Below are 14,607 nucleotides of genomic sequence, written 5' to 3'. Positions count from 1 at the left end.
CAGTTCCAATGAAATTAAGATTTCCACTCCCTTTGTCTACGCATAGGTGCATGCATATAAATGTGGAATCACTTAGATTTAAAGTTTGGCTAGTGTATGTTTTTTAAAGCTCTATTGCATAAAGGTATAAAGTAATTTTCATCTCTTATATATATATATATTTTCTTCAGAAAAGAAAAACCAATGGTTTTTTATAAAAATAAAAAGATGTTTATATATAATATGCATATAGCATATGTGCTAATATAATCCTCGTATTATATATGAATGATATCAAGAAAGAGGGCACACAAACCCGTCAAAGAAACCTTGTATGAAGCATTAAATATAGCTTAATAATGGGCAATCACTCATCATTATGGAATTACTAGAAGATATTCTAACCAGCAAGAAAACACATCAGAAGATATTCTAACTGACAAGGAAACAATGATATAAGGTACTCTGACAAAAAAGAAAAACCTGGAAATGCTCTGACATGCTAAAAAATAAAAAAATCCTAAAGGAGCATCATTTAAAAAAAGGCACACTGGCCCATCAAAGAAACCCTAGAAAAAGCACAAGGCAAAACCTGGCTACCGACATCGAGTCTTTCGGTAGAAAAAGGAGTTAAAAAGGTTGTCTCCATAGATTTATAATTAAACCAACAAAACAATAAGCATTAGTCACTAAGACTAGCTCTAGAAATCAACTATAGCACCAAAGGTATGGACTATAAGGACTCAATCAAACTCTTAAAGCCTGACATGAAAGAACTAACTCTTATAGAGCCAATGGCATTGGAAGACACCCACCATATCCAAAATTATTGTGGAGAGAATAAAGGAATGCATGTCATGCACAACATTGCATGATCTTTTGGCTTTTTTGAATTTTTACCTCTTTAGCTTTCCGTATGGATTTCTATTCTCTAAAGCTTTAAGGGGTAGTAGAGGGCTTTATGTTACAAACTTGAGATCAACCATGTCTAGTCTATGGGAAATTGATGGTTAAACACTCATTTGATAACATGGGTCAAGGGTCCCCAATAAATGAGCATGGAAACTAAAATGGCACAAGGCCAACCAATAGAACCGTAATGTAACTGGGTGGATCTGTGAGAAAACCCTGAGGGCTTTGATGTCCCACCATAAAATGGAAAAGCCACAAAGACAAGCCCATAACAGGCAACATGTAACAAACCACGAGGCACAAAAAAAAATTGGTTGAGACGCCAAAACCCTAAGGCAATGGCAGGAACCCCTGGTGGTAGGAATTAGGCAATGAAGCCCAGCAGGAAAACCAAATGACGACCCCTAAGCTGGCAAATGCATAGCAACATGGGACCAATAAAATGGCGACGAATTGGCGGCAACACCCTTGGAAATAAACCTTGAAACAGAGAGCACTCGCAAACAGCTTCGATGAAAACCACCACACCTAGAAATCTGTAGAAAGGCACCCACAAACCACTGCTCCACCTGCAAAGGGAAAAGTAATTTTAATCTTATATGTGGATTGGTTTATATTCCATTTTTCATTATAGGGGTTTTAGGATATATATGAAAAAATTAATGTAATGTTATGTTACATTGAGTCTGGATTGGTTGATATTTCCATTTTTCATTATAGGAGTTTTAGGATATATATGAAAAAATTAATGTATTGTTATGTTATGTTGAGTCGGCTAATTTATTTAAAATAAAATTAAAATTAAAAGATAATAATTAGCTCCATTTGAGCGAAATTTATATTAGCTCCAATTTCTTATTTGAATTGTATATCACTCTTAATTTTACAGGTACATGGTACATGTACATGTTTTAAATTCATGAATTTAAAAATAAGAAAATAACTGGCATAGATCCATCTACCCATCTTTAACATATTAATTGAATACTTTTTCTCAGTAATTTTTATATTGAGAATTAGTGAATTTAATGCACTGTTGTGTTATGTTGAGTTGGTCAAATTATTTTAAATAAAATGAAATTTAAAAAAAAAAAAAATAAGCTCCAAAAATCTATATTAGCTCCATGTTCTTATTTTGAATTTTATATCACTCTTAATTTTACAAGTACATGTACATGTTTTAAATTCATGAATTCAAAAACATATAATAACTAGCATAAATTCATCTATACATCTTTAACATATTAATTGAATATTTTTTCCAATAATTTTTTTTTTATTGAGAATAAATGAATTTTTTAAAGTTTATTTTGAAACCAATTTCCTTTTGAAATTTAGAAATTGGTATATATATATATATATATATATATATATATATATATATATAATGCTTTAAACTAATGAATTTAGTGGTTTTTTATATTCTCAATTTACAATTTATATCTTGAATTTATGAGTATGAATTAAAATAAGTTGTATTGTTATGAAATTTTAAATATATATTCAATTTGAACTCAAAGAAGCATACACACACATATATAACCGGCCTAGATCCATCTTAACTATAAATCTTATATGAAAAAATTATAAATCTATTGATAACATTACTTGGTGAATAATTTGTTTCACCAAGCAACAAGGGGAAACAAATTATTCACCAAGCAATATTATCAGTATATTAATATTTTGTTCATATAAAGATCCATAGTTAAGATGGATCTAAGCTTGTTTTATATATATATATAGTCTAACTTATAGAGGAAATAACCTTTTTCACCGAAATTCACTAAAATCTGGCAATACAATTTCAAGATTTTTTGTTGTTTAAAATACATTTTTGAATGCATAAATGGATTCAACACCATGAAAAATCCGTACAATTTAAATTCAAGTTTAAAAAAAAAATTGTCCAATTTTGAATAAAATTAACCAGGAAAAAATGTCATGAAAAAGGTCATTTCGTCTATAAGTTGGAATATATATATATATATATATATATTTGACCATTGAAAAAAATGATAACAAGCAAAACTTTTATATTTATTTATTTAAAATTTAAATTTTTTATTAAAATTGTTAATGTATCAATTTAAAAATTCAAAAATATACTTTGAAAATTTCTTTGGTTTCTAGGACATATCATAATGTTAACTTGAAATTTAAATGAGGAATTGTTCATAATTCAATTTTTATTAAGTTTATAATTCAATTTTTTTTATTAAATTTGTCAACTTTTAATGAAAATGAATATTATGGTTTCAAATAATGTGTATATTCCTTGTCGTGAGTGTGGCATTAATATGATTGCTTACAATTAAATCTACATGGCATCAATATAATTGCTTACAAGTGTGCCAATGCATTATTTTCCAAAAGACACAATGTAATAGTTTAAATATAACTAAATCAAAATAAAAAAACAATAAAGATATAATAAGACAAAGATAAATTGAAGCATTTTACCTAAAAAAAATTTATCATATAATATATTAAACTTTATACTCAGTATGAACAACAAAACATTTAAAAAACATAAATAAATAAATAATAATATTAAATTATATTAATATTAACTTATTATCCTTAAACAAAATTAACTTACCCTGTAATATTTAAGTGCAGACAAGATCGACAAAAATATAATTAAATAAATACAATGATATTGGTTAAAAAAAACCAATAATAGTGAACCATGAAAGGTACCCACCCTAAACTATAAACACAGACATCAAGTTAATACAAGAGCTTCAGGAGAGTCGGTAAGTAACTTTGAAAGATTCCAAAAACTTAAACAAATTGTTTTCGAACTAAAATCCTTTAATATATATATATATATAACTTTCCATACGTGACAATCAACCTATAATACATGATAATGAAAAACTTTGACGGTACATTTTGCATCCATTATTATATTAATTAACAAAGAATGACACATTTCATGATAATATAGATGTATTATTTAACAATTAAATTAAGCGTGTGTCGTAAAATCTTACTAACATCGTTACAAAATTAGTAATATCTTTTATTTTTTTGAATTTATATTAATTATATAATACAATGAATATATTTTAAAATTTTACCCGTAGTTTAATTAGCTGGAGGAATTGTCTGGAAAGTTATAGAAATTCTGGTTACGTTTAAAGCTATGGAAATTCTCGTTATGTTTAGAGAACATCTCGCAAAGATTTTTGTAAATTAAGTTTTGATAGTGCTAAATCCATTTCCACCATCAAAAACACTATTCAAACACTATCTCTACAAAATTCTTCGAATTTTTTTTACCCAAATTCTAATCACTTTTAACCATTCAGACAATTCATCCACCTCAATAGACGACTCCAAAATTTGATTCCAACCTCAAAGTCGGACCACGAAGTTGGCTTCAAAGATTCTGACCTCTGACTTTCAAGGAGGAGCCGCCCACACACGTTTATATTGATTTATGAGTTGGACTCGATGAAATAGCCTCACGTGTCAATAATCATATTCGGGCTTGAGGAGGTTTATTTTATTTGAAAGAAAAAGTAAACCAGCGAGGAAGACTGAGCTAACTGGTAACAACGGTTGAATAAAGCGAGTGGCTTTCAATTTATTGCAAGACAGTGCAATCCCCGCCTGGAAAAGGAGGAACCAGAGTTTTGACTTTAATAAAAGATGGATAGAGATAGGGGCGACACGTGGAGGTAAGAACGAAGGTATTTTAATTAAAAATGAAAATTACACTACACAAGATAGGCAATTCCTATTTCCACCCCCATAGCAAAGTTAATGCTATGGAGGGTACCTCTGTCAGAGCCCGGCGACAGCATCGACGGCATCGACTATACCTTTCCGGCTGCCCAGCAAAAAGCCCTCTCCGACCTGCCCGCCGCCAACCTTGCAGTTCATTCATGGCATTGTATTGATGAAGTAAATCTGCCGAAGTATGGATCCGCCGCCAACCTTGCAGTTCCCAGGACATCCCTCACATCGTATTGATGGCATCAGGATTAATGCCGGAGGGGAGAGCTCACCAACCTCCTCCGGCCTTCAAAGTCCCGGCGGATTATCTGCAGTTCAATTCGGCAATTCGGAACAGAGCAGACCTGGAGCACCTGGCCACTAGTTATCGAGAGCAGCGGTCTGCAAGGTTAGTGCTGCTACATCTTCAGTAAATGGTGGATGCACTAGTTCTAGTTTTTAGCAAACGGAAGTTAAATTGTGTTCCAAAATATATACTGTAATGGAATTTATACTGTAAAACATATATTTTTGACTGCTTATTAAGTTAATCCGCCCTGTAAATCCTCTCTTGTATGTGATTTGTACGTAAGATCGGATTTCGTTTTCATTGTTATTGGAGATAATTTGATTTCATCGCCGATTTTTGTGGACACATTTTATTGCTATTTATTTGTTGAATTCAGTTATAGTTAAGTAAGTGTGAAAGTTCAGGTTGTTTCTTTTAGGGCGGGGAGGGGGCTTGGGTTTTCTCAGACGGCCGCAGGGGTGAGGCGGTTTGAAGTTCGTCGGCTTAAACCCTCTGCCTCCGTGCTACGGCCTTTTAGGCGTGCTGCATTTTTATCTTTTTCGATAGTGCAATATGCGGCGTTTAGCTAAAGCGGCCTTTTATTTTCTTGGATCTTTTAAGTTGCTTTGTTACCTTCTCCTGTTCAAGCTTTGTTTGCGCGTTTGAACGATAGTTTGTTTGGCGTATCGGCTTAAAATAGCCGATTCTGTTATTGGAAAACTTGATCAGGCCTTTTGATTCTTCACGAGAAAAACTGCCCGGTCCAGAATGGTAGATTCTTGCGTCGATGCACTGATCTAGCTTTATTCTCACGTTTTGCCTGTCTTTGAATAAATTATTTTCATGTTTCTCGCCGTTTTGCTTCGTTGATTTGTTCCTCCAATTGAAAGAATACCTGGGTGATATTCATCATCATGCAAATTTGTTATGAAAAATAAATACAAGATGCTTCCAACAGTCTCTAACTCAGTTTCAAATTCCCGCAAACTTTGTCGATGGTGTGTATATATAGTCTTTTAATAGCAATTGTCTTACAATTCTTGAGAATACATTTATAAACTTTGCTCAGTTGAGAAAACCTACTAATAAAATTTTTCAGTCGTAAAAACAATTCGAAAGAGTTTAATATAGAAATATTCCACGTCATATTCTCACAAGCATCCTTACCTGGAACTCAATACGGAGAAATTGAAAGCTTAAATACCTAATTACCAAAGAAAAAGTGAACGCTTAAGCACCTCTTCTTAAAAAAAAAAAAAACTGTTTTCATTAAAAAGAATTCATCCAAAGTACTTTACTATAAAAAAATATCCCGGTCCTTATTCATAAACGCATTACACGTTCAGTTGAAATCCAATAGCGAGAACTTGAAGGGTTAGATACCTAATAAGTAGGGAAAGGTTTCGAGGTTTGAATACCTCAGCGGGGCTCTCATTGTAGAGAAAGGCCATGAGATGGTCAGAAACTAACGAAGCAGATGTTAGGCATCTCTGAATCTGCATTATGTCATCATACATGAGAAGGGCCATGTCCATGTGCAATATTACTAACCTTGGAGAACCTGGTCAGGACATCAAAGCATTTTTTAAACAAAGGACACATATTGATGTTGATATAATTCTTAAATCCATGATATGATCCAGAGAAATAATACCTTGACCCATTTTGTTCGCATCCCCTTTAGTAAATGGCTTAGGCTGATTTGAACGGTAGAGAGCTATAATGATCATACATACTAATAAAACTGAACCCAACGAGATGCAAACAATAGCTGGTGTTGAGACGGAAGCTGTCCATTTTCAAAATCAACTCAATACTCTTAAAAATATAATTTCACAGGAAATTTAATCACAAAACAGAACTAATCCATGGAATCTAAAATTTATTTCTGTTTTCACCTTTCGATTGTCTGGAGTATATCCCACAAAGTGATCCAATCCAATTGCCACAAAGATCTAAACATGTTATTATTATAGTGAATTTTGGATTTGGGTAAAAATCTCAAAAATTTTATTTTTGTAAATACAGTGTTTGAATACTTGCTCGTCAACTCTCAACTAGTTTTCTTGGAAAAGCCATTGAAGGAATTTGGCATACTAGTTTATGGGAAGGTGTATTACTTTGGGGGTGGTATTCAACACAGCCCTACAGGGCAAACTCCTTATGGAAAACCGTGGAAAGTGGTTGAGTTGGGTGTCACTCACGTCCCGATGGAAATGTTTGAAGAATTCCTGGAAGAAATAAGCCCTCGCTATACAGCTGAAACATATAGTTTGTTGCACCATAACTGTAACAACTTCAGCAATGAGGTTGCACAGTTTTTGGTTGGCTGCAACACCCCAGATTTCATCCTTAGGCTCCCACAAGAAGTGATGAACAGCCCAATGGGCCCTTTAATAATGCCAATGATAATGCAGTTTGAAGCTACTCTAAGAAATAAATTTAACACCGTCAAAAACACATAATTTTTATTTACATTTACTAAAATCTCTGCAATTTTTTTCTTTCAAGAAATTCCAAAGAAAAAAACATAATCGTTAAACTAAAATCAGACTAAAATCAGTGGATGAAAGCACTTACAGACTTTGTCCTTGCCGGATGTGCAACAGTGACCACAAAAAAATAGATATGAATATTGATTTTTATTTTAATCTGTTTTTATGATGTTTTTAACAACATTGTTGTTTACATATTCATTTATAAGGAAGTAAGAAAATGGAGGAAATTAGACATGAATGGGAGGTAACTATCAAAGGCACCAAGCAAGTGTTCACTTGTCTTGTTGGTGGCTGTGCGGGGAATTTCAGTCGATCTAAGCTATCTGGCCTTAATCATCATCGCGCTACCACCCACAATCTCCCACCAATTCCTCCACGTCAAAGAGGTCGAGCAAGAGATGCAAATGCTACATGGGCGGTCAAATCAACAAGTGCAGTTAAAAGGCAAAATGCCAAAATACAATATGACTTAGATGCAAGGCTATGTCGTGCACGACAACAAGCATATAAAAGATTTGTCAATGAAGAAATTCTTTCAGCTGTAAGTATTTATTAGTATTTATTTGTATATGATTTTTTATTAATATTGTCAATGAAGAAATTCATTCAGCTGTAAGTATTTATTAGTATTTATCTGTATATGTTTTCTATTAATATTAATTTATTGTTGTGGACTAAATTCATTGAAACTTGTTTTCACAGTCAGTTGCTACATTTGATCAGCTTAATGACACTTCGAAGCAAAGGATTTGTGAAAAAATTCAACGTTGGGATCAGAGTCTACCTCGTAGACGCATGCAGACAATGAAGCGCATAGATATTGCTATAAAAGAGAAAGCAAGCACTGAGGTTCCCGATGATGTGGGGGAAGAAGGATCAGATGGGCACAGCCATATATTAAACTTTGATGAAACCAATCAGGACAATGACAACACAGTTGAGTCCATTTTTTTGCAGATATTAATTTTTTAGACATTTTAACATTAAATAATATTTATATTTATTATAATTGTATACTAATTTCTCATTGTTATTGATATGCATAGCCTAATCAACAAAATTCCCCAAATTCAAGCCACCAACCATTGCGACGCTCACCTAGATTTCAAGGTTTTCAAGGGGTTACTGGGCCAGTAAGTTTTTAATCCATATAACCTATTCCAGCGAAAATATTAATATATAAATTGTTATGTTTTACCATAATGATGGGATTAAATTGTTATGTTTTACCATAATGATGGGATGAGAAATGGATGTCCTGTATTATATATCCTTATCTTTGATTTTTTTTTATTATGTGCGTGTGTGTTATTTCTTATTTATGGTGCAGGTGTTCCCTTTGGAACCATCACAATCAATGAAAACCCCTTGTAGAAGCCTTAAGAAGAATGGAAATGAAATGGTTCAAATGCTACAACCATCTTCATGTCCAATGTCACAATGCAAGGTAAGACTATATTTATTTATACTCTTATAATTTTATCATATTTTTACATTTAATTCTTTTTGATTCACATACTTATATCTATGTATAATCTAATGTTCAGAGTAATGAATATACATCTCCTAAAACACCTTTGCACATGTATGATGGTGGACATGATACTCAGCAAAAATCACATTCTCCTCAACCATTGCGGCATTCACCTAGACTTCAAGATAAATTAGGAGAGGTAAGTTATATACTACATATCTTAGCTCATAATAACATTGACGTATTTTTTTATGACTAGTTAATGTAATTTCTTTTCATATTCCTTAGATGTTCACCATATTCTCATTATATCTATATAGATTTTGATATTTATTGATAGCTAGTCAATGAAATGTATTTTCATATTCGTTACATGGTCAGCATATTTTCATTATATCTATGTGGATTTTGATATTTATTGATAATGTTTTAATTTCCACAGAAAACAAAAAAGATAAATGTTGATGCTATGGTTAAAAGGACCAAAATCACGCCAAAGGACTTGAAAGCTCGTGGGTTCAAGTCACGCAAACAATACATAGAGCATATATGTTCAACTAGCATTGCTCTCACTAAACCCACTAGGTTTGCTACTTTGAAGGCTAAAGATTCCAGCAAGTTTAAATGACTTAGGCTACAATAATATAACTTTAGCCATTGTTTTATCTATAAAGGGGCTACAAGGACAGTTTCAATATATGTAATCTCTGTTTTTTTTAGACTTTTTAATACATCATTTTTTTTTCCAAAAATTGTTTCCACATGCTAAGTATGTCTTTAAAATGCCAACATCTAAGATATTTTGTAATTTTGTAAATAAATCCAATTCCAAATAATTTTTTTTTTAAATTAAATTATTTTTGGTGACGTTGTGCTTGAAAATGGCAAGTCCTGGATTCAAAAAGGATATATACATTTTTGCCACCAAAATTCTTTTAACTACGTTAGAAGTCGCTAGTGGATATGAAAAACAAACAATATTAGTTAAGTTCCAAAATTTTAAACGTCTAAACTTTCGTTCTTGCCTGCATCAACACCGTGTCTTGTTTTATATTTTATACAGCTTCAATTTAAACAGAGTTAACTTTAGTTTTTATTTTTCATTACATTTTATGCTTACTAGAAACGATATTATTTTTTCAATCAAACTTGCATGGAGAAAAAACTTATACATTCACATGTTTTTTAATTCCCTAATGATTATCTTTTTTATCTGGAATAATATATGAAATAATATATAAATGGGTTAGTTTTGATAAATAATTGAATACTCAAAAATACTAAAAGATTACATGTTTTAATATTTAATTTTTTAAAATTATAAAATTATAGTATATATATATCATTTGGGTATTTAAAAATGTCTTACTATTTTATATACAAAATAGAGAATTTTCTTGATTACTATATATTAATTTATTTTTTATATGAAATAATATATGATTTTGTTTAATTTTATTTTTAAAATAAAATTAAAAAAATAGAATTTTTAGAAATGAATTAACAATTTTAGTTTTTGGAAAGTTTTTACTAAAAGAAATGTATACCTATTTTTTAATATGAACATTTTATAGTAATAAATATTTATTTGGTTCTTTTCGATTCTCTTTTCTTGTTTCACTTGCCTTGCCTTAACTTTGTTTTTAAACATTGAAGTTAGAGAATGACAAAGAAGTGCAATGATCTGTAAAAAGGAGTGCAAGAAGCATAAGGATGAAGAAGAGCCTTTAACTCAGATTACTTTACAATGGTTCATAGACATTTTAATCCATCTTTACTTTACATGCAAAATGCATTATCAATATCCAATCAGTCTATATTCACAAATAAGATTTTGGAGTGAAACAAAAATTATATGCTATATGGATAGATCACACATATATAGAATAAATTTATGTGGGATTGAGAACAAAAAATGCTTATGTTTGCATGAAGTATTTTCATTTTATTTTTTCATGAATAATATCAATATATAGAATAAATTTATGTGGGATTGAGAACAAAAAATGCTTATGTTTGCATGAAGTATTTTCATTTATTTTTTCATGAATAATATCATGTTTCGTTACATGTACTCAGTTCTCAATTTTATTTCATTTTTGTAAAATATATATTTTTATGTATATAAATTTTCCTTTAGATGTATTATTAGTCGAGATTTATTTATAGATTTCTTAGCATTCTATTTGAGACACCTAACCTTTGTTTAACTTTTATTTGGGTAAATTATTTTTATTTTTATTTATTTATATTTTTATGATTAAATTTGATATTATATGTAATACATTAATGTTTCTCTAACCAATTTGTATTTTAATACATAATTGTTTTACTAATCACATTTTCTCAATCTTTTCAACATTTTTCTATGATTCTTCAACTAATTTTATAACCCATACAACAACTATATAAAATCGTTGTTATTACTATTTTTTTCATTTACTATTTATAGAATAGATAATGTCCTTTCATGATTCTTTCACTAACTCTATAGATCAAAGAACAACTATATAAAATTGTTGTTGTTACTAAGAAAAAATGTCACTATTATATGAAATGATTATATTGTTATCACAAGTATCTTTACGATTTGTTAATAACACAACATCATCTATTTAAATTAATAATAGCAAAGTATGACTTCTTATATGTATACTTCCTTTATTTTTTATGATCCAATTTTCTAACTAATTTATATATAAGTCAAATAGAGGATACATTTTTATTTCATTTCTATTTTACCCTTGATTTTGACTAGTTCTTGTAATGTTATCATTTATTTAAATCCTCAATTTTACACTGAAATTTTCATATAATTAGAAATTAGTCCTTCTCCACTCTACTTGAATTCCTATTTTCTCCATTATTTTTCAAAGTTATTAAAGATAGTATGATCATTTTTAGAAAAACCAAAGAAACATTATTAAGTATTGTTTCTTCATATCTTTTTCAAAACATAAACGAAGTTATGAGATGGTCAATGGTTGAATGCTAAGGCTAAGGAAACCCAATAAATATCCCTTACAATTTTCAATGGTCAATGGTTGAATGCTTATGCCAAAATAAACCCAAGAAAAATCTCTCACAATTTTCACATTATTAGTCTCGACAAACTCTAGCATCATGTTAAGCGCCATGCCAAATTGACCAACACTATGTAATTATGCATTGTACTACACAATTTGTAATTTAGATCTATAGAAATGTGGCATCCATTTAGTTGTATATGCACATAATGTAAATGTGATTTGAACGAGTCCTACCAAAGTTACTACTTTGTAATAGAATTACAAGATTTTTTTTTCTGGAAAATATAAATTACTAAACTTTGTCATGTATAAGTATGAATACAAATGTGCTTTGTAAAACAATTTCATAGAATAATCATTTTCTGTTATCTTACAAATATGAAAGATATATATTAATATTCTCCATATTATATTAATATTAGTTTAAATATCTCATAGTATACTTTATATGTATCATGTTATCACCTTCTATGTGCAAATTTTCTAGCAACATAATCCCTATTTTCAATGGCAAGGACTATGCTTCCGTGTAACACTTGTGTAAGGTTGTATTTTTGATAATAAAGAATCATACCTCCATTAAATCAATTTTTGAACCTTAATGCCTAAAAAAAACATGTAGGTAATTTTCATAGCATTAATTTTTTGTTAATAAGAAATCATACTTTGGTTCAATTAGTTTTAGTCCCTAGTGCATCTTCATATTGAGTAGGCATAAAAAACCCAACAAGGGATTTCAAATGGGGAGCAAATAAAATAGATAAAGGCAAGATTATATGCTAGAATCAAAATGTTAAATGATGCTATTTTTGAGTGTACAAAGATTAATGACTAACGAAGCAATAGTTTCTTTAAATGTATTAAAGTTGTTGAAGATATTCAAGGGTCAAGAATGATTACAGACTCCATGTTAGTTCCAAAAGATGTGCTACAAGAATTGGAAGTTATTAAGACATTATGGGGTAATGAGTTCGACAACTTAACAAATTCTTTGAAGGAAGAAATAAAAAAATGGTTAGTTACATATAATAATGAGAATGAAGACCAACTATCAGTCATCAATCAATTATGTTCAAATACAAAAGAAACATATGAGCATACTTTTGCATTAGATGTAAGACACGACATAATCGTCCTTCCTATGGATTATATTAAAGAATGGCTTAGAAAATATTTAAATGAAATTGTTAATCCTGAATAACTTCCCCATTGGTTAGATTAACAAATATGCAAAGACTAATGTATACTCCAACATTTGATGCTCTAAGGGATAGATAATTCATTAAGTCGGTCATCCTTCTGCAATTTTGTGAGTGTTCTATATTTTATTTGAAGCAATTCCCATTTATTTCTCCCTAGTCTTAAATCATCCAACTTTGTAAAGTTTGTTATACATTTGTAATTCTGTCTGCATTCCTTTTGCTTTCTTCTAGCTTAATATATACCATTTATTGTTCCTCAAGAGTCCCATTCGAGTTCCATTCTAGTCCCTTAAGGATGAATGCATTCAATTTACATTTAAGTATTAGGAATTTTGTAGAGTACTTTACACACTTGCTCTATTTGAACTTAAAGTTTGTAATATCTTTTTGACTCTTATAGAGAGCTATTTCCAAGAGCGCATGGAATTTGTGGTTTCGTATACTTTTAATTAAGCATTGAAATCTCATGAATGTTCTCCTATGATTGTTTATGATATTGAATGAAATCATTTTAGAGCTCTTTAAAATATTTGGACCATTTCTTTATTTTTTGTCTATGTATTTGTTTCAAATGTGTCTCCCTCATGATATGTGAATGGATATGTGCCATGGAATGACTTAATTAGATAGTATTTACTTCTTTTTGTTTTTATTTATTTTCTTTAAAATCACATGGTCCACTCAAAGGTGAATATGTTGAATGTTTAATTCCACATTTTTGAGTTAATCAGAAAATGTGAGTGTGTGAAAGAGGAGTATCACCTCTATAAAAACACCATAGAATATATAAAAGTCCCTAGGATGTTGACTTTTATCGTTGACGGGAAACGAGATCAACAACATTGTGTCTTTTGATATGAGGCTTATAGGTATTCTTCAAACAAGTTTTCATAATTTTGTGAAAGAGCCAAATCCTAGTGAGTTGCCCAATAAGTCTATGATCAACAAGGGCCAAGATTTTGTATCTTCACATGGTAGGATATAGCATGGCTTCTAGAATTTTCTCAATTCTCTTCACAAATATGTTTAGTTGATATTTGGAAATCTTAGTGTAGGTCGTAACCATGGTTTCAAAAGCTAGACCTTTAGCATCGAGAATGGATTGCAACCCCCTTTGAAGATGTGGGCATATACGGAAACTGGGCATGTACAGAAGATGTGCGCATATACGGAAGATGTGCGCATATACGGAAACTGGGCATATACAGAAGATGTGCGCATATACGGAAGATGTAGGCATATACGGAAACTGGGCATATACGGAAGATGTGCGCATATACGGAAGATGTGGGCATATACGGAAGATGTGCGCATATGCCCAAACTGGGCATATACGGAAGATGTGCGCATATACGGAAGATGTGGGCATATACGGAAACTGGGCATGTACGGAAGATGTGCGCATATACGGAAGATGTAGGCATATACGGAAACTGGGCATATACGGAAGATGTGCGCATATACGGAAACTGGGCATATACGGAAGATGTGTGCATAT

General features: G+C 30.8%; 1 protein-coding gene and 1 long non-coding RNA gene across 2 annotated transcripts; one reads left to right on the top strand and one right to left on the bottom strand.

Moving 5' to 3' along the window:
- Nucleotides 1–6,403: 6,403 nt before the first annotated feature.
- LOC149226496 (uncharacterized) lies at nt 6,404–6,863 on the bottom strand. Its single transcript, XR_016247050.1, has 3 exons — nt 6,805–6,863; nt 6,561–6,695; nt 6,404–6,467 (listed from the first exon to the last, which is right to left on the bottom strand). It is a non-coding gene; the product is annotated as an uncharacterized LOC149226496 (long non-coding RNA).
- A 758-nt stretch (nt 6,864–7,621) lies between these two features.
- Nucleotides 7,622–9,634, top strand: LOC149226495 (uncharacterized). The gene is made up of 6 exons (XM_089380212.1): nt 7,622–7,945; nt 8,107–8,340; nt 8,451–8,537; nt 8,735–8,851; nt 8,952–9,077; nt 9,321–9,634. The coding sequence occupies exons 1-6, from the start codon at nt 7,622–7,624 to the stop codon at nt 9,504–9,506; spliced, it is 1,074 nt and encodes a 357-aa protein (XP_089236338.1). The 3' UTR covers nt 9,507–9,634.
- Nucleotides 9,635–14,607: the final 4,973 nt, after the last annotated feature.

This window comes from Pinus tabuliformis, chromosome J (genome assembly GCF_031772625.1).
Source record: "Pinus tabuliformis cultivar Carrire ecotype Pingquan chromosome J, CPIR1, whole genome shotgun sequence".
Classification (NCBI taxonomy): domain Eukaryota; kingdom Viridiplantae; phylum Streptophyta; class Pinopsida; order Pinales; family Pinaceae; genus Pinus; species Pinus tabuliformis.
Note: the sequence above shows the minus strand (reverse complement) of the source record. Positions and strands in the feature narration are given on the sequence as shown.

Coding starts and splice junctions, on each gene's coding strand:
- LOC149226495 (XM_089380212.1), top strand. CDS start 7,622: ATGGAGGAAATTAGACATGAATGGGAGGTAACTATCAAAGGCACCAAG. Junction 8,852..8,951: donor GTCCAATGTCACAATGCAAG/GTAAGACTATAT, acceptor TCTAATGTTCAG/AGTAATGAATATACATCTCC. Junction 9,078..9,320: donor TTCAAGATAAATTAGGAGAG/GTAAGTTATATA, acceptor TAATTTCCACAG/AAAACAAAAAAGATAAATGT.